This window comes from Rattus rattus, chromosome 13 (assembly GCF_011064425.1).
Source record: "Rattus rattus isolate New Zealand chromosome 13, Rrattus_CSIRO_v1, whole genome shotgun sequence".
In the NCBI taxonomy this organism is placed as follows: domain Eukaryota; kingdom Metazoa; phylum Chordata; class Mammalia; order Rodentia; family Muridae; genus Rattus; species Rattus rattus.
This window is the reverse complement of record NC_046166.1, coordinates 27,672,601-27,692,838: the sequence shown is the minus strand read 5'-3', so window position 1 is coordinate 27,692,838 and position 20,238 is coordinate 27,672,601. Positions and strand designations below refer to the sequence as shown.

Below are 20,238 nucleotides of genomic sequence, written 5' to 3'. Positions count from 1 at the left end.
CTTGATAATTCTACGAGACTTTTTTTTTTTTTTAAATTCATCACAAACATTTGTAGAGACTTAAATGGAGTCCTAGCTTAGCAGATGTTCCCTTTCAATGTAATAGAATTCACAGTTGCTCAGTCTCTCATGTATCGGTCTTGTATTGTAAATGAAAGTTGAGTTTGGTTTTAATATCTGGTCAAGCGAAGCCCAAAAACTTGTTACCCAAACTGAGGAGAGAAAGATAAAAAACTAACAGGGGATCTGAACTCTGTAGTTATTTAAGGAGCATTTATAGGGGACTGAGATGTGATGCTACGCTGTCGTTTCTTTTAAGGAGTTGCAAGTGGGCTTGAGTTTCTGTCTTGGTTTCTCCCGAATGTTGGCTCTGTCTGGGGAAGGAACAGTGACGTTGGATGCTGGAATGATGAAGGGCTGCTTTTACAACCTGGATTTATAAAGGCTGTGTTTCACAGCAGAGAGGGAAGGATAGATGGGTGTTGTGTAATATCCCAAAAGCTGGAGACTTACCCTTGTATAAAACGACTTACGAAGTAGTGACTACCAAAACTATCTCCCTTTTTTGGGGGGTGGGGACAGGGTGGGTGTTTTATCTTAATTAACCTTATTTTTTATCAGTATTTCTTCTCTGATTTACTTGAGGATCTTCCTCAAAAACATAAATAAGAAGCCTAGAGGGGCAGCTCAGTAGCAAAGAACTTGCCCAGGATGTATAAGGCCTCGCACTCAATCCCTGGCACCACAAAAGTTAATAAACTAGCAAAATAATAGGGAAAAAATGTAAAAGGTCGTGAGAACTTTAAGATCAGGAAATCTCTTCGCACCCTTCTGTTTAGCTCCAGAATGCTGAGTTTTACTGTGTCCAACTTAAGCCTTATATGTGAGGTCCTTATCACAAGCCAGGTAGGTCTTGTAGGGCATGGGTTTGTTCTGCAGGTCATGAGTGCGCTTTTGACTTTAAAGGTCACGTCCCCGAGGTAAATGTCAGAGGAAACCCACGCCCACTGAGCTCAAGCAGGCATTCTTAAATTTTATCAAAATTCTATTAAAAGCTGTCAGATCCTTGGCTCCCTGTTGTTACGAAGGTTCAGTCAGACAGCAGACGGCATTTCAACTTCCTGCCAGGTTTACCTGATGTCCGCTCTGTAGCTTTTCACTTTGTGATTTTTTTCTGGAATTTAGGGGGGGCGGGGGAGAGGAAGATGCTATTAACGCCAACCTCCGATGTTCCAGAAAAAATTCTAAATTTTAAAGGATGACAACATCTCGCTAGCAAACATTACTGCCATGTGTCAAAATAAAATGCAGGGGAAATGCACTAGGCTGTTTAGAAGACTAGAAATGAAGTAGGAAACGAGCTGTGTCCCTTTAGAGTGAGAGAGCTAAAGGAGCATTAAAGTTGTCAGTTCCTTGTATTTATTCACTGGGCATGAGGGGTTTGATCAGTAGGCTGCACGGTGACTGTCTCCGCCATGGAGTTGGCCAATAGCTGTGCCAGCCCCAACGTTGCGGTCTTTTGCCAGTTTAGTATCTCAACCACACCCTGCTGGACCCAGGAGTTCCTGCTTATGCAAACCACTGTATTCTTCTAGGTGAGGGTTTTGCGCCCTCCAAACATATGTAGCTCACTCCTGCCACTATTGTGCCTGGTAGGCAAGAGTCGGTTGACGATGGGAGGGAGAAGAGTTGACGGACAAGTATAGAATTAAACGGTCTTTTGCCACAATTAACAGGAAAGAGCGTTTGCTTCATTGAGTGATGGGCATAAATGTCAAACGGGGAACAAAAGTTGAAATTATAGAAAGCACCCCCGTTGCTTTTAAGTCAGCCGTCCTTCTGACTGCTTCTCTCCATTAGTAAATCCAGCATCAAGCAGTTTACTCTCCATAGGGTGTTCTCAGGCTGTGTTTACTTCACGGAGGGGGAAGTGGGAAAAGACGTAAGAGCGACTCAGTGTTATACGCACCACAGACCAGCAAGACATTTACATCGGAGCACAGCAGATGGAAACCAGCAATATCAACACAGTTGCAGTTGACACTTGGTTAGGTACAACCTTGACGAGATTATGGGAATATTTCACAATATTTCAAAACACAGGGGTAGGGAGAGATGTCCCAGCAGGTAGAGGTCTCTGCCGCCAAGCTTGATGACCTGTGTTTGGTGGATAGAGCCAACCCCTGCAAATGTACCCTAACATCTGTATACCCATAATACATATACATATACATATAGCCACCCACGTATACAGACAAAGTGTGGAAATTAGTGTATTTTAAAAAGAACAGGTACAGCTAATAGAGCCTATGGTTTGGCCCCAGAATTCATTTCAATGTAGTATCAGATAGATGCATTTTCTCCTGCATTAATTTTTTGACTCCCATGAGAAATCTCTAGTTTATCCGACTTCCTACTCAACAGAACAGGCACGCAGAGCCGAGCTTTCAGACTCTGTTGTGCTGTTTAGGTAGCTGCTGGGAGGATTTGTGGTATAGGAATAGGCACAGAAGAGGCATTTCCAACTCCATTGCTCCTGCCTTGTTGGGGCACTGCTTCGCCTTGCCTTGCGTTGCCTTTCGTTTGAACTCTGAGCTTGGAGTGGTAAGAGGAGTAACTCTTCAGTCTGCTTGTCTGAAAGGAAAGAGGACTCTGCCTCACTGGGCTCATGGAAGTACACTGTGGGTCTCAGCGCTGTGCCTCCCAGCAGAATAACCAACATCACATTACTTCTTCAGGGCATTTGACTCCCTTGTGTTCCTACCCTGAACAGGGAGATATCTAGATCAAAGTAGGAGTTACAGATTGTGGATGTCCTGACCAAATGCCATTATCATGTTCCAAGTGGGTCTCCCTTTTATAATGCTCCTGTACCTTTAAGTACGTCCTGTTCCAATCTTTCCCATCCCTTCCTGCCATTCATCTACTTGATGGTAAGGGATGGTTGCCTATGCTAGAAACTTGATCCCATGAATACTCTTTTTCAAAGGCCAAAAAAGAGGTGCTTACCTTTTAAAAAGGTTTACCCCACTAATTATGTCAGACAGTCCACCTGACCTTGAGTCTCCAGAGAGCCACAGGAACAAACTACCAGTCGATTTACAGAAGCCCTGGGCTACCTGGCCCTGGTTGACCCTGCTTTGTAGCTGTTGGGGGAAGCAGGCTCTATTTCCCCTTTAAATATTGACCAGCAGGATATCCTCTCTCCTCATGGGGGGGACTCATCTACAGGGTGAGAAGACGTGATTTGAACGATTGAGATAGATAAAGGCATTAGATGTTGTTACTTCACATAAAGCTAGCTGTGTGGGGCTGAGTGTAATGTAGGGAAGACCTCTTTTGTCCTCAGTAGCACCTCTCAGAAGCATGGGGTTCGTTTTAAGTTTCCTGTATTTCATCTCAGTATTATTATTATTATTTTTATTTTTTTAATATTTATTTATTTATTTATTTATTTATTTATTTATTTGTGCACTGTGCAGTTTCTCATCGAGAGAGTTTCTAAGATACGCAGCCTTTCATCCTGGAGGCCTTTCCGGAAATGTTTCATTTTACCTGAGGGAAAACAAAAGGCCAATGTTCTCCCCTTTCCTGCTGATCTTATCAGTCCAGCACATGTATTGTGTGCCCTTGCACTCTCACCTTACATGGGGACTTCAGACAGATGAGCTAGCAGGCCATCTGGACTTGAATTCCAGTTCTTCCCTTGCTATGAGTTTGAGCACATGGGTTGCTAACAGACTGTCTGAGGAAGTAAAAAAAACCAGCAACAAGAAAATGGCGAGGATCTCAACTGACTTTTGTGAGATTCCCTTAAACTATGCAGAGGAAAACAGGGGGAGTCAACCTGTTTCGGGGCACACACATCAGTACTGAGCGGTTTTCTTCTTTTATTATCTTGTTTGCTTGTATCAAACTCATGCGTCCTTCAGCCCTGAGCCATTCATTATTGGGGACCAGCGTTCAGGGAGATGAATACCTTACGCCCTTTTCGTTGCTCCTCTCTAAACTTCATAGTAAGCTGAGATCTTTATTACTAGCAAATGCCAAAATTGCCTACCGCATTCCCCCAGTCCTTAGAAACATGCCTTTACCTTTTATTCTTCCGTTGATATCTCCCTGTGACATAGATACATTGAGAAAGACATCTCACATGGAAGAAACGTTACATGCATATGCAAATACTCATGGGGTGGCTTTGAATTATAGATTAAAAGACTTGGAGGGAGGAGCTCTCATTGAACCGCTGAGAACGGTCTAACCTTGTGTTGCTTTGCCCGTTGCTTTTGCAGTTTAACTCAGCTGCCAAGCAGCTGATAGAGTGGGATAAGCCTCCCGTACCAGGAGTGGACACTGCAGAATGCCCCTCAGCGACAGCGGCGCAGAGCAGCTCTGCCTCAAAGCACTCCGATACCAAGAAGAACACCAGGAAGCGACACTCCTTCACCTCCCTCACCATGGCCAACAAGTCTTCCCAGGCGTCCCAGAACCGCCACTCCATGGAGATCAGCCCTCCTGTGCTTATCAGCTCCAGCAACCCCACGGCCGCAGCCCGCATCAGCGAGCTCTCCGGGCTCTCCTGCAGCGCCCCGTCTCAGGTACACGGGCAGGGTCCCCTGACAAAGCATGGGCTCGCCGGCTGCTTTCGCTGGCGGTAAAATCCCTGAAGACGGTGGCTGTCCTTGCTGCCTCATTTATATTTACCTTAGTGACATCCTCACAGCTGTGATAAATACTTGGCTTTGGCTTGCAGATCCAGGGAGATGCGGTCCATCGTGGTGGGAAGACATGACAACGGGGGTTGGGGAGGGGTTGGGAGGGTGTGGGGGGTGGTTTCAGGAGCAGGAGGCTGAGAAGGCTCATTGCATCCACGCTTAGGAAGGTAAGAGTGAACAGGAGGTGGGGTCCAGCTACCGAGCCTCATGGCCCACTCTCCCAAGGATCCATTCCTCTAGCGCTGGTCTTTTAAAGATGTCATAACTGACCCACACAGCGCTTCCAACCCGGGACCAGGTGTTCAAACACAGGGACATGTGGGGGACATTTCACATTCAAAGCAGAACAGTACATAGTAGTGTAGTAGGCAGTGCGAGCTTGAGTTCATCCCAAGGCAAGGACTCAGAAGCAGTATTAGAACCTATAAAGTGTGTAAAAGTGTCGCTTACAAGTTCTCGTTCACTCAGGTTTCTAAAACTTCTCAGTGCCACAAACTCCACCTCTGTTCACACCTGCAGTCCTCAGTCCAGATGCTCAGGACATTTGGAGCATCTGGCACCTTGGTACTTAGGTTTCCCATCCAAATAATAGAGCAAGAAGACAACCAAGGAGCATTCGACTTAGAAATTGACCTTGCAATTTTAAAAGGCTCCATAATTCATCAAGACTTTGGACTATCTTAAAACACAGCCACGCGGTGTTTGCGTGTTAAAAATGCATAGGCCAGTTGCAAACGCTCACTCACTCGTTTAACAATTGATTGTGGGATGTTGTATTATTAGACCCTTGGGCACACTGTGTAATGAGATATATAGGATACACGCGTCCCTTATGAAGGCCTTATTCTGTCTACAGAGTGGATCTAATTGTGGCCCTTTCCCAGAGGGCAAGAACTATGTCATTATCCACTTAGAGAACAGCTGCATTTCGCTCACCCTGGAGGTCAGAGAGCACTGTCCGAAGCGGCCTGACAAAGTGGGAAGAATTTCCATATAGGCTTGTGTATCGTTTTATTTCATGCAAGTTCTTTCCACAATGTAGCTTGGGGTTGTTTTCCCTTAAAATATAAAGATGAAATTCCCACATAGTTTAACAAGATCTCTGTGGCATTGCAGACTAAAAATTGGCCATTCCTGGGTAATTTTATTAAAAGTCAGGGTTTTTTTTGTTGTGGTTGTTGTTATTTATTTTGTTCAACATCTCTAGATTGACATAGCAAGTCAGGAATTAAATGTATTTACTCTGAATGAGAGTATGGGCTTTATTTATCTGTTTGTTTCAAGTGATAAGTTATAGAACTTTTGATTTTAATGCAGAAAAATAGAACATGCACAGATACAGGACATCAGTGTGAGGAGGGTGGGGTTGCCTTCACTTTGATCACTGATAACATTTCGTGTGGTGTATATAAGCAAGCACTCAAAGGCTCCTTCGATGGATGAGTTGCTTAAAAAGAAGGTGGGGAGGGAAATGCTCTTACCTTCCTTATAGTCAGTGATCTCATGAAAATAGACTTGGGTTTCAGATCAGAGCATGAAGCTAGGTTGCAGATCAGAGTTCAGAGTACCAAGTGAAGAGAGTCTGGGGAGACTCCATGGATTTCTGAGTAAGGGTCTGGAGAAGAGGTTGGTAAAGAATCCCTAACACAAAGTGAACCATTGTGAATGAGTTTGTTTTGCGTGTGTGACGTAACACCAGCAGCATTTGCACGGCGGGGTTTTCTTGAGTAGAATCAGGCTCACGTGAGGCATGCTGACAGCACTGAACAGGAAGGGATTTAAAATACTGGGCTGTGCTTTGTCTTTGGTAGTGGAGAAAGTTAAAAGGAAAAGGACGGTTGGCTAAGCCTCGTGTCCTACAGAGAGCTCAGGTGTCACAGTGCCACACCACAGCCGGGGATAAGGCTATGAAAGTGTGGCTATTTTTGTTCGAATCTGAGTAGTTTAGGAAGCAAGATGATTTCTGTTTCCCTGAAACTGTCTCGCTCACCACTCCCCCTCCTCCCTTCTGTAACCAGTTGGTTGTTTTCAGTGGTAATGTGTCGCCTCAGGGAGAAGTTATTTCTAGCCGAGGATGGGAGGTGTGTGAAGTGCTGGCCGATCCTCCCACTGAGGTTTACAGAAAACATCACTTATCTAGGGCACCCTGTGCTTTGGAGGGACCCTCAGTCCACAAGGAAGCTTTGAGTGCATGCTGCCTGCCTGAGGTGCATACCGTTCCTTATCATGGAGATGAGTTCATGTGGGAATGACCAGGAGAGGCTGCTTCAAACAGACCTGCCCCAAGAGAAGTTGTCGCAGAAGCTGTCTCTGCCCCTAGCGTGATTTTTTAATTTTCCTAACTCATACTCACCTTTAACTTTGATTTTCTTTCATTCTACCTTTAAGAAACAAAACTAAGGAAGATAGTATTCTCTTGTGTCTTCATTCTGAAGGAGAGCTCTGAGATAGGCATAGGCAGTTGAGTGCTGATACAGTGGTACTTAGGAAATGGGGCACCTTCTACCTCACTTCTCCATTGTATAGAAAGTCAGTGGCCTCATGCTTGAGGTTTTCTATCCAGAGTCACCATCACCAGGATGGCCGAGGGTTAGAGGGCTTGCTTGCCCTTGTATTTGGTGACCGTTGAGTGAGGACTGAGCTTGAAATGGTATAAAGTAGGAAATAACTTCTTAGCCTTGACCTGTAGGTGGATCCCCAATATATATGTTCACAAGTCTCTGACTGACATCCGTAAAGCACTCGGAGACATCTGGTCTACCCCCAACCATACCCATGATATCCAGAGGCATGGTTCATAATGTCGTATGTTTCTGAGGCATTTTTATATTGCCCTTGTCCTCAGGGGAAGCAGGAAGGCCCATCTGATTGCACCTGTTTTCTCCCCCAACTCTTCCTGCTTCCCTAGCCCTTTCTTGTAGAGGAGACTGAATAATGTTTGTGGTTCTGTGGTGAAACAAAGTTCTAGCCAACTGCACATCCTCTGTGCTGAGGTAAAGACATCCCATCTGTTGGGATATCTACTCTCCCCAGGTCTGCAGCATCAAGTAGCATTCCCATACTCCTCAGCTGTATCTGCCCTGCAACCTGAGGGAAACTGATCAAGTAATCAGAGGCAATGAAATGACCTAAATAATTCGATTGCTTTCTAGTAAATTAATCTTGGGTAGTATCATGGAGATACTACCTTAGAACACCTTTGTACCCAATTTAGATTAGATTGGCATTATTTCTTGAAGGTTCTATAATGAATTCTCCACCATAGGCATATCTAGGCTGCTCCATTTTGATTGCTGGTCCTCGTTGAAAGCTAGAAGAAAGGATAATCTTGAGAAAACAAAAGTGCCTTTATAATCTTACACGGACTTACATCTCAGTAGAGAGAGGTGAATATTGAGCCACAGCTTGCTTTAGCGGGGTCTCATGAGAACATGAAGCTAGTTTGCACCAGGCTAACTCAACAGTTCGATTCATGGTCGAATGGAAAACAAGGTGTGGTGTTACATGGTGGCCAGCAGCACTCTGTATAGCACATTGTACTGACTGGCATATCTGGTACACATTTCGTCTTTAGACAACTGCGGAGAGAATATAGAGAAAAGGATTCTGCCTTCCCGGGATAACTCCATATACAGATCTCTTGTTTATGTGGCTTTGTCCAGGAGAATCTGTCGTTTTAAATTGTTGAGCGAGGGTTGGAGAGATGGGCTCAGTACAGTGCTTGCCATGTTAACATAGTGACCTGAGTTCAGATCCACAGAATTTAGATAAAGCCAAGACACAAGATAGTCCCAGCATGCTCCCACAGCAAGGTAGGAGGCAGCCTGGAGAATCCCCCAGAAACCCATAGGTCAACCTGTCTTGCATTAAGTAACTGTGGATGAACAAGAGACCCTGTCTTAAATAAAGTAGATGATGAGGACCAACATCAGAGATTGTCCTCTGATTTCCACATGGCACTGTGGCACATGTACAGAGAGAGAGAGAGAGAGAGAGAGAGAGAGAGAGAGAGAGAGAGAGAGAGAGAGAGAGAGAGAAACAGAGAGAGAAAGAGAGAGACGGACAGACACACACACACACACAACAGAAGGCTGGAGGAGACAGACAGGTGGACATATTAAAAGCACAACTGTCTTTTTAATAAACTTTTTTCCTTGGCAGGTTCATATAAGCACCACTGGGTTAATTGTGACCCCACCCCCTAGCAGCCCAGTGACAACTGGCCCTTCGTTCACATTCCCAACCGACGTCCCCTACCAAGCTGCCCTTGGAGTAAGTATCATTTCTGTGTCTTTATTTCTCTCTGAGGTGTTTAGTCTTGATGATCTGCCACATTCCAGCCAACGTCCACAGTAGACGCTGAGGCTGCTCTTTTGCCGGTGATCCATGCTAATCTCACAGAAAAGGCTGTATCTTGCCAGGGGCCTACAAAATCTTTAATGGCCGCCAAGACCTGAAGCTATGAGAACTCTGAAAAATAACACTTAATTTTATTGAAGTTCAATTTGATTTCCCAAAGGCTTAACCCTTATTTTTTGGGGGTTTCCAGATCGTGTGTGTGTGTGTGTGTGTGTGTGTGTGTGGTGTGTGTGTGTGTGTGTGTGTGTGTGTGTGTGTGTGTGTATTAGAGATACATTTATATAAATTCCGAAGACCTGGGTCTTCCCAGGCTAAATGGTTTGACTTTATTCACAGAATAAATTGATACCAAATGTCAGTTTTTAGGTCTCATCTCTAGTTTTTCTCCTCTGTAGCTCATAGTGGCTCCTTCAAAGTCCCTCCTGCCCTGGGAGGGTCTTTTAGAGGATGTTGGTTTGTCTTCTGAACATCAGTTGCATAAAGACATCTGAATGGGGGTGCTGACCTGGAGAATCGTAACAGTCAAGGGAGACGGATATTAAAAAAAAATAACTGTGAAGAAAAACAAGCAAATCCACCTGTGGGTAATAGAGAAAAACAGCCACCTTGCTTCCAGAAATCACAACCCACGGAGCAGCAAGGAACTAGAAAATGCGAGAAACCTCTCACTCAGGCTGATGTCTCGCTTACACTCTCAGACTTGCTATTTCTGACTATTCCAGCACTGGGTAGACCGAAGGTAGAAATCATTCACTCAGACTGCCTGTGTCTGGATTTCAGCCCCGCCTTCCCCGGTCCTGCATCTGTAGTATTTGCTGGTCTTCAGAGAAACAGTGTGGACCATTGAAGGGTTTTCAGTTTGAGATGGAAAGACTTGGTTGAAGCTCAGTTCATTCGACCTTTTTATTTGTCACGTGACCCTGAGACCGTTCCTCAGCATCTTTCAGCCTCAGCACCTCTGCTGATTGGCTTTTATCAACTTGGCACAAGCCTAGACACACGTAGGAAGGGGGAACCTCATTGCCTCCACCAGATTGGTGTGCGGGGCAGTTTCTCGATGACTGAGTGATGCAGGAGGCCCAGGCTGTTGTGGGAAGCACCATCCCTACATAGAAGGCTGGGCTATCTAAGAAAGGTAGGTGAGCGCGCCATAGAAGGCAGCCAGTACCAGTCACAGCGGCGTCTAAGCAGCTGGTTTGTTTCTAGGTTGTAGATTTTATGTGTGTTGTAAGGATATTTTCCTCTGCTAGATTTATTTTTATTGGAATTTTTTATTTACATTTCAAATGTTATCCCTTTTCCTGGTTTCCTCTCCTGAAACCCCCTATCTCATTCCTGCCCCCCATCCCCACTTCTATGAGGATTTTCCCCACCTCCCCATCCACTCCCTCCCACCTCCCCACCCTGGCATTCCTCTACACTGGAGCATTAAGCCTTCACAGGACCAAGGGCCTCTCCTCCCATTGATGTCCTACACAGCCATCCTCTGCTACATATGCAGCTAGAACCATGGGCCCCTTCATGTGTACTCTTTTGTTGGTGGTTTAGTCCCGGGGAGCTCTGGGGAGATCTGTTTGGTTGATGCTGTTGTTTTCCTATGGGTTTGCAAACCCCTTCAGCTCCTTCAGTTCTTTCTCTAACTCCTCCATTGGGGAGCCCACTCTCAGTCCAATGGTTGGCTGCGAGCATCCACCTCTGTATTTGTCAGGCTCTGGGAGAGCCTCTCAGGAGACAAGTATACCAGGCTCTTATCAACATGCACTTCTTGGCATCTGCAATAGTGTCTTGGTTTGGTGACTGTATATGGGCTGGATCCTCAGGTGGAGCAGTCTCTGGATGGCCTTTCCTTCAGTCTCTGCTCCACACTTTGTCTCCATATTTCCTCCTTTGACTATTTTGTTCGTCTTTCTTCTTGAGCTTCATGTGATCCATGGATTGTTTCTGGGTATTCTGAGATTTGGGGCTAATATCCACTTATCAGTGAGTACATATCATGTCTGGTTTTTTTTGTGACTGGGTTACTTCACTCAGGATGATATTTTCTAATTCCATCCCATTTGCCTATGACTTTCATGAAGTCATTGTTTTTGATAGATGAGTAATATTCCATTGTGTAGATGTACCACATTTTCTGAATCCATTCCTCTGTTGAAGGACATCTGGGTTCTTTCCAGCTTCTGGCTAGTATAAATAAGGCTGCTATGAACATAGTGGAGCATGTGTCCTTGTTATACATTGGATCTTTTGGGTATATGCCCAGAATGTAGCCAGGACCGTACAAGACAGTACTCAATATATTGATTCTAATTTTATCATCTTCTTTTTTCTCATTATTAATTTTGGCTTGATACCTTTCATAATTAATTAAAAGCTGAGTTTTAAATCAAGTCAGGGCATAAATAACTGCTGTTAGTATCTAACTTCACTTAGACTTCTGAAAATGTTCATGGAATAAATCATGTTCTTCTATTTAAATGGATGCCGGCCTGTTCTACTCACAGGTTAAAGTTATTGGATTTGTTTTTCTTTTTTTAAATGCTCCCTGAGAGCTTACAGCTTCCTTGATAAGACAGCTGCTTAGTGAAGGAGGCATGGCCTTGATTCATCTGGGGAAAAGATGAATTTTAGTTAACATTTATTAAATGTGGTTTCCAAAAGACTCAGCCACAGAGGTTTCACTAAAGCCAAATTGTGTAACCCATCCTGCCCTCTAATCTCCAAGGGAGCAACTTCTTTTTCTTTCCCACCAACACATACAGCCTCAGTGTATTTCCGTTCCAGATGACTCCCGTGCGTAGAAGCATTCTTAATTCCATGTCTTAAGGGGGAAAGGGAAGACTGACTTAAGAAAAATTAATTAGTGTAAAAGATACAAGGCTGGCTGGGTTTTAGCCCCTGTGAACTGAAAATTTTATAATATAGTAGATGGCCAGCTCTTTGCTGGGGGTTGACTCAGGGGCAAATCAATGGAATAGGCCACGAGAGAGCATATAAAATTAATTCATGTTCAGTCATTTTTATCCTAGGATTTTTATAAGAAAGGCTGCATATTAAGCAAGAGAGATTTATTAAACACTGTCTACTGGGCGCCAGCTCCATTTAATGAAAAACTAATTATAAACAGGCTTTTCTGTCATCCAGAGAAAAGAGTAGATCTCAGAGTCTCTGGTAGGTTGGCAGACATGCTGTGGGTTTAATGTCGGTTTTGCACAGGAAACTCTCAGTAGCCCATGAGGCCCTCTCACCGTTGGTACCTCCAGTTAATCGTGATGAGAATTCTATTTAAAATCTGAAGTATTTCAGGCGATGTTGCTCTCATAGCAGTAGTATGTAGCTTGGTAGGAAAAAAATGGGCTTTTCATGTTATGGATGTTTAGGAAGTAAATGTCACCCCTGCAAGAGAAAATGTAAATTATCTCCAGTGCTTTTTTTTTCATAAATGGAGACTTTTGAATCTTTTATGCAGAGTGGAGTTATTTATGAGCATATGTCTCTAACATTTTCACTTGCAGCAGTGAGAATGTTCAGTGTCTTCCATCACGAGCGGGAGTAGAGTCACAGCTGTTGATTGGGGCATGAGCCTATTAATAATAGTTGCTTCTTGTCGTTGTTGACTTGTTTGTGGGACGAGGAGGCTGAAGATCTTAGTCCTACGTCTCCGGTTCAGGGGCAGAGGAATGTACACAATGAGCAATTAGTCACTGTTGATACTCCCGTGTGGTGTGGTTAACTGCAGGTCATGAGACAGCCAGCTCGTTAAAGGCCAAATACTGCCTTACAAAAACCCTGTTTAAGTTCTCATATCACTCAGGCTGGCCTTAAACTCATTATGTAGTTGAAGATATTCTTGAACTTCTGATCCTCCTGCCTTTACTTCCTAAGTACTTGCCTTCTGAGATTGTGGGGTGTGTGTGTGTGTGTGTGTGTGTGTGTGTGTGTGTGTGTGTACATCCTTATGGTTTGTGTGTGTATGTGTGTGTGTACATCCTTATGGTTTGTGTTTGTGTGTCTGTGTGTCTGTGTGTACATCCTTATGGTTTGTGTATGTGTGTTTGTGTGTCTTTGTGTACATCCTTATGGTTTGTGTATGTGTGTTTGTGTGTCTTTGTGTACATCCTTATGGTTTGTGTATGTGTGTTTGTGTGTGTGTCTGTGTGTGTGTGTGTGTGTGTGTGTGTGTGTGTGTGTGTGTGTGTGTGTGTAGGCAGTCCTAGGCTATGTGAGACCTTATCTCAAAAAGCAAATAAAAAAACCCCAAAAGAACATTAAGTGATGTCAGGCCTCAGAATAGGCAATACACAGTGGCACCACCACTTCTGCCAACAGGAAGAAGGAAGTAGGGCACAGGTGGAGACCACAGACCTTTGGGATGTGGGAGGGAAGCTTTTGACAGGAGAGGTGAAAACCAGGGTAAGGGGTAGGGTATAAACAAATGTTTTTCTTTATTCTATTTTTCCTGTTTCAGATTTCAACATAGTGTCTAGCTGTGTAGCCCAGGTTGGCCTTGGTCACTATGTTGCTCAAGCTGGCCTTGAACTCATGATCCCTTTTTCCTCAGCCTTCCCGGTTCTTGGATTACAGGCAGGAGCCACTGTGCCCAGCTTAGGACCTCCATAGCAACAACAGAAAGTTTCTATAGCATCTCAGGGATCGAAGCCTGTAGGTCCAAACCTCATTGTCCTAAGAGGCAGTGAGAGGCACAGAACGGTTTTAGAATCACGGTGTTCCCTGAGGGGCTCGTGCCTTCTGGCTGCAAAGCTGGGAGCCAGAGCCAGTGTCTAACAAGAATAAGCCAGTCCCTGACTCCAAACCTCTTTAATCGTAGCACTGCCTTCCACTCATTGACCTTTGCCTGTGCCCTGTGCACTGGGGAAGGCAATGTCACACCATTGCTAATTATTATAAGGACAGAGACACCACTTAATTCACACAATTAACTTGTAGGGCTATCTCCCCTCTGCCTTAGAGATTAAATGTGAAACAGTAAATTACACAGCAACACAGCTCAAAATAGCAACACCGTTGACGTCCACTCTTATGCAACCTGGCCTCTCTTGGACCAGTTTGTGCCTGAGATCCTGTATCCGGGGAGGACTATTGAGGGATGCTGGCGTGTTGGGTTGAAGGTGGGTGAGTGGAGAGTAGGTGATCAGGCAGCAACAGTGATGGGTTGTGGGATTTTTACAAGGCGTCTGCCCACAGGGTTCGTTTTCTGGGAGGTGTTTGAGGAAGAGGTACGTATAAGAGACATTGGAAAGCAAGGGAGCCTTTGATGGTCTCTAGAACCTGTGCATATAATTCCAACACAAACCACTTTAGTAGTCAGAAGGCCTTCAGCCCTCGGCCTCAGGATCGAAACATACTGTTTTCCCAGCCTTAGTCAAATCCAGGTCTAGCTGCACCCTTACTGGTCTCATGAAAAGGAAAGGAGGAAATCATGCCAGGAAGGGCCCGTTTCACATCCACATACGTGAAGTTCTTACTTAGAATATCTAGTGTCCAGTGTCCTGCATCAGCTCCTACTGAGATAGAGGACACCTCGTCCCTGGGTACACAGTCTAGAAAGGGACAGGCTGTCCAAGGTATAAATCCGTCCTCTTTTCTGATAGGAAACATTACATTGCTTCTGCAAGGCCTGCTAGTTGCCTAGGGGGACAGAACCTGGGCATCACAACAGATGGTCATTTCATGTGGGCAAGCCACTCCTGAGCAGTATGGGACCCGATGGCCTGTGGGTGGCTTTTTGCTGGTAGAGGGTAGATATGGCTCTGCTGGTCCAGTCTCCAGCATGATAGGCAGGTCTCCAGTCAGGTCTGAGTATATGAAAGGTTGTCGTTCTTCTCTATAGAGATGTCAGGACTTGCAAGATCGCAAACGAACCACAGCACCGTGCAGGGGGCTCACCTTTTGAACTTTCACTGGGCCAGGTCTTTGCAGTGGAGGCTGTTTATAAAGCAATCCACAGAGCTTCCTGCTGTATCACAGCTCTGCATTCAGAGAGCCCCGTCATTTTCCCAGCCCACAGGACCAAGCAGCATAGAGGGCTCTGATTTTAATCAGGCGTTCCCTCTGTCTAACACACATTCATTCAGTGCAGAGAGGGAGAAAGGAAAATCCGCCTGGTGTTACTAAAGACCATCTCTTCTGTTTCTACCACAGAGAGGTGACTGTATTTCTCTTAGACACCAGCTTTGGGTCTGTATGTCTGTCTGTCTGTCTGTCTGAATGTCCCCTTTTCTGTCATATCTCAATGCCTCACTTCTCTCCTTTTACAAGCAATGACATTTGGTTACTGTTTAATAAGCTGTGACCCTTCTTTATATTATGTTAAAATGTAAAAATCGGGTTTTGTCTTTAATCATCCATAAATAGATGTTGTTTTTATTTTACCTCTTTCTAAGACATTATTTATCCCAGTTGCTCTTTTTAAATTTTTTAATTGTATTTTATTGTCCTGTGCCTTCTGTCTTTCCATGGACACACTGTCTTGAGACTGGGTTTAGAAAGATTGAAGTGGTAACCAGGCCAAGCTCGCCCTCCTCCCCCCATTTTTCTCTATATCCCTCTGTGTGCACCCATCTCGCCTGCTAAGCCTCTGACATGGTGTAATCTTTGAATGGCTCAGATCGTGTCTTCTCACCATTTTGCCTGGATTATCTTTACCTCTCTCTACTCTGTCACTGGAAGTAGGCCAAACAGAAAGAATGCTTGACCCTCTGCCGAAAGGGTCGGGGCTTGAGCCTCACTCGGAACATGGCGTTCCAGAGCACGATGCACCTCACTGCTGCCGTTTGTGTGGGGAGCAGCAAGTGACCTCGTGACTTTTCGAACAGCCCGTCTTGTCCAGGCTGGCTCTCTGTAAGCGATTCCATGCCTCATTTACTTCTGTGCTCAATGGTCTGTTGCCGTGTGGGAAAGTCCTCACAGAAGGCCACGCTAGCAAAAAATTAAGTAGGACACATAAAAACCAGTTGCCGGTCTAGAAACATGGCTGTCTGCAGCTGAGCACTGTTCATAGGTAAGTGTTGATAGGAGTCAAGTTTTGTTTCAAACATTTGAAATGTAATGACTGGAGCCCTGCTTTGCACAGGCTGTTTCTGTCTCCTACTTGTGTCCTGCTGCCCTGCCTGCCTCTCTGGTTCCCCCTGATTCAGTTTTTACCTCTAGTAGTTCAAAGATTCAGGGAAGGCGAGGTAGGGGTTCAGTCAGGCTTTTTGTTCCTGTTCTCCCAGGAGTGTCAGTATACAGTCCCCGGAGAATTATCTGGGGTTTGTAGATGAGAAGGTAACAATTGCTCCATTGACTGTCGAAGACACAGAGCCCTGTGGCAGAACCCCATAAAGCACCCAGTGGCTTCTCACTGGTGTATGTGTTAAAGATTAGCAGGCTTGATAGCCCTCAATTTCAAAAACTATCCAAGTGAAGAAGAGGAAAAGCTAAGGAAGGTACAGTAGGCTCGCAACTATGGCTTGCTATGGCTTGGCTCTGGGAAGATCAGGTGTCAAAAGGACCGAGGGCAGGAGGAATGGCTGGCAGTACAGTGATGATACAGCACAGTGTGACATATTTACATTTCAGGTTACAACAGCCCAGCAGAAAATCAATTCTCGCCAGCAATGTAACACTGTAGTAGTTCCTTTGGAAGGTGGTACCATGCTTGTCCAAATCTGTACTTTTCACTTTTAATTATTACTTTGCGCATATGGATGCTTTGCCTACTTGTATCGGTGCTCCACAGGCATGCCTGATGCCATTGGGTGCCAGAAGGTGTTGAATCATGTCGTCCTATAGTTATAGATGGTTCGAAGCTGCCAGGTGGGTACTGGGGGTCACATGTGGGTCCTCAGGAAGAGCAGCCAGTGCTCTTGTCCACTGAACCATCTCTCCAGCCCCGGTTCTGTCCTTTCAATGTGTTATTAATTTTAAACTTCTACACAGTCATTTCATTTTTTCCCCTTCCTGTCAAGGCTTATCTGTTTGCCAAAAAGGATGATGTAGCTTTAAAATAAACTTTTTTTAAAAGGTTTTGTTATTTATTTATTGTATATGAGTACACTATAGCTGTCCATACCAGAAGAGGGCATCAGGTCCCATTACAGAATTGAACTCAAGACCTCTGGGAGAGCAGCCAGCGCTCTTAACCACTGAGCCATCTCTCCAGCCCTAATACAAACTTTTAAAAAGGGTGTTTCATGTGGAGTAACCCGCTGGTTCTGTTGTGCATGGATTCTGTCTGGTGGGTCTCTGACTCTCTTTCCCTTATACCTTTCATTAAGATATAAATGAATGATCTCTGTGTCCCCTCCCCCTTTTCTTTTCCTGTATTAGACGATGAATCCTCCTCTCCCCCCACCCCCTCTCCTGGCCACCACTGTACTCGCCTCTACACCGTCAGGCGCTACTGCTGCTGCCGTTGCTGCTGCTGCTGCTGCTGTTGCTGCTGGCGTGGGACCCAGGCCTGCGGTGGGATCCACGGAACAGATCGCACATTTACGGCCTCAGACCCGTCCCAGCGTGTGAGTGAGGGTGTCTTTTATTACTGTGTAAGCACTCATCTCAAACGGCAGAGATCAAGAAGCACATGTCTGATAGGAGCTACTGACAGGCTGAGGGCTCAGCCAAGTGGCTTGTATTCTGGAAACTTATACCTGGACATGCATATAATTAGTAAGACGCCTAGATAGAATGAGCCTACGTGAGCCTAGTGGGCGACTGTCCTAATGAGAAAAGGCCTTTCGCAGTTAGAGAAATGTCTGTTCTCTCCTCTATAGGTCCTCTACACAGAGAGCTGCTGTTGTTTTCTACGGCTCCTTCCTAACCTCTTTAATCTTCAGTTTCATTCCTCGTAGCGAGATCTTAAGAAACAGTTCTCAACCTGTGGGTCACGACCCCTTGCCGGAGGTTGAACAGCCCTTTCACAGGGGCTGCACATCCGATAGTTACATGACGATTCCTAGCAGTGGCAAAAGGACTTATGAAGCAGCGACGAATAATGTTATGGTTGGGGGTGGAGGGCACTATATCAGGAGCTGTCATAGCATTAGCAAGGCACCGATCTTAAAAAACAGGAAGGTAGGGCTGCTGAGATGGCTCAGAGGTTAAGAGCACTGACTGCTCTTCCAGAGGTTTGGAGTTCAATTCCCAGCAACTACATGGTGGCTCACAACCATCCATAACGGGATCCGATGCCCTTATCTGGCGTATCTGAAGACAGCGGCATAAAATAAATAAATTTAAAAAAAAACAAAAACTGGAAGCTATTCCACACACATCTTCCTGCATATAGAGAGCTGTCAAGAATCCAGAGAGGTCGCATTGCCCTGTGCAGTTGGCAGCTGACAGAGGCTGTGTGTGGATCTGTACCTGTAGGGGTCAGAAAACTAACAGATGTGTAGTCAGTCACCTGCCTGATTGCTCTGTGTGGACAGACACCTTAGCAGCTCTTCCGTGCCCAACCTAGAGTTCCCTTGACTTTCTCTAATACAGTCAGCTTCGTAAGTGCAGGTGCAGCCTAAACCTAGGGGTTCAGCGTGCAAAGAAGGCAACATATTGTGTTTCCCAGGGGAATTGTATGCCATATGCCCTCCTCTCGGGCTCGCTCCCAAGTCTAACAAGTGCCATTTGAAGAGCTACATTTTCCCAATGGGCTCCTAATCCAGGGCACTAAGGTAGACACTCCTGGAAACGGCGTTAATTCGTTCATAGCACATGAATACCATTTGGTGAGATAGTCTTTGCCACACAAGAAGGAAGACTCTTAATCAAAAACAGAAGCCTCTGCCTGCATTTAAAGGGCGAACAGCAAAACCCCCTTCGGTGGAGACTGCCAGCGCTGCCTGCAGGTTAAGACTGTGTCCTGTCTACCTTTGTTTAAGGTACTCAAGTCCTTAGGCCAAGCAAGAGCTTGGAGATCTTGGGTTCGCCTGCTCTCCTGATTTGTTTTTTTTTTCTACCCTAGATATGTTGCTATATATCCATACACTCCCCGGAAGGAAGACGAACTGGAGCTGAGGAAAGGCGAGATGTTTTTGGTCTTCGAGCGTTGCCAGGACGGCTGGTACAAAGGAACGTCAATGCACACCAGCAAGATCGGCGTTTTCCCCGGCAACTATGTGGCGCCCGTCACAAGGTATGACGCCGGATTGGCGCTCTTCTATGTTCTAGATGGAGGCGCTCCGTTCTTTTGCAGGCATCTCAGCTCAGAGCCCTGCCTGCATTATAATTACCTGATGGGTAGCCAAGGTTTGTAAAATCCGTATCCATATCTGCTGAAATTCCTTCTAATACCAAGATGCTTAGCTCACGTCTCATGTGGATATGTGTGAAAATTATAGGTTTCTACCAATAGATGTTCTGGGGTGTAAGCTCTCTGCTTTAATTTATATTGGAAAGACTCAGCCGTTCCATTTTCAGTATTTTTCTACTAAAGAAATTAAAGGCTATGTTATTGGTGTGTACATATCTGCACCATGTCTTCTATGTCCACCAGACAGGCAGATTCCTACACATGACATTATTGAATCCTGGTCTTCAGTTGCTTTTATCATCCTCATGCTTCATAAATGGGGAAACGGAGGCACAGGGAGATCACATAGTAAAGAAACGCTCAAACCCACACTGGCTAGGTCTGCCTTTATTTCATTAACTTTGAATTAATCACCTTTGAATTCTGGCAACTAATCTTTGTAATACAGCGAAAAATAAATATTCCTTAAATATGCCGTAAGTGAATTCTAAATGAAGATAGTTTTTCTCCTCATGAGCCATTTGCCAGGATTCGGACGTAGTTTTGAGTTTCTCAGTTGATGATTCTGGCATTCAGTGAGTGGAGGCCAGGGGTTCTGCTGAGTCCTGCCATACGCAGGAGACTGCCCTCCCCGGAGAGCCTGTTCCGTCCATTCTGCCTCTGTGATAAAATACTCTGACCAAAAGCAACTCAGCCTCAAGCCACAGTTTTATACTGAGGAGCCTTGAAGGCAGGCCTGGCTGCTACCCCACACGGCATCAGTAAACAAGTCTGGCAGTCGCCATGCTGGATGCTGCTGGCTGGCTTGTAGGCAGGTGTCAGCTGAGTCATCTTTCGGTACAGCTCAGGACCATGTGCTCAGGATAGCTTGCCCACAGTGGTCTGGACCTCAATAAACACGAGGAAGAACCCACACAC

General features: G+C 45.2%; 1 protein-coding gene across 1 annotated transcript in view; it reads left to right on the top strand.

Annotated features, from left to right (window-relative positions):
* Sh3rf1 (SH3 domain containing ring finger 1) overlaps window positions 1-20,238 on the top strand; it is a 157,907-nt gene that overhangs the window by 110,847 nt on the left and 26,822 nt on the right. The window contains exons 4-7 of the mRNA XM_032918465.1: window positions 4,293-4,598; window positions 8,877-8,987; window positions 17,403-17,590; window positions 19,033-19,203. Coding sequence (XP_032774356.1) covers window positions 4,293-4,598; window positions 8,877-8,987; window positions 17,403-17,590; window positions 19,033-19,203 — 776 coding nt within the window. The remainder of the gene's footprint in view (window positions 1-4,292; window positions 4,599-8,876; window positions 8,988-17,402; window positions 17,591-19,032; window positions 19,204-20,238) is intronic.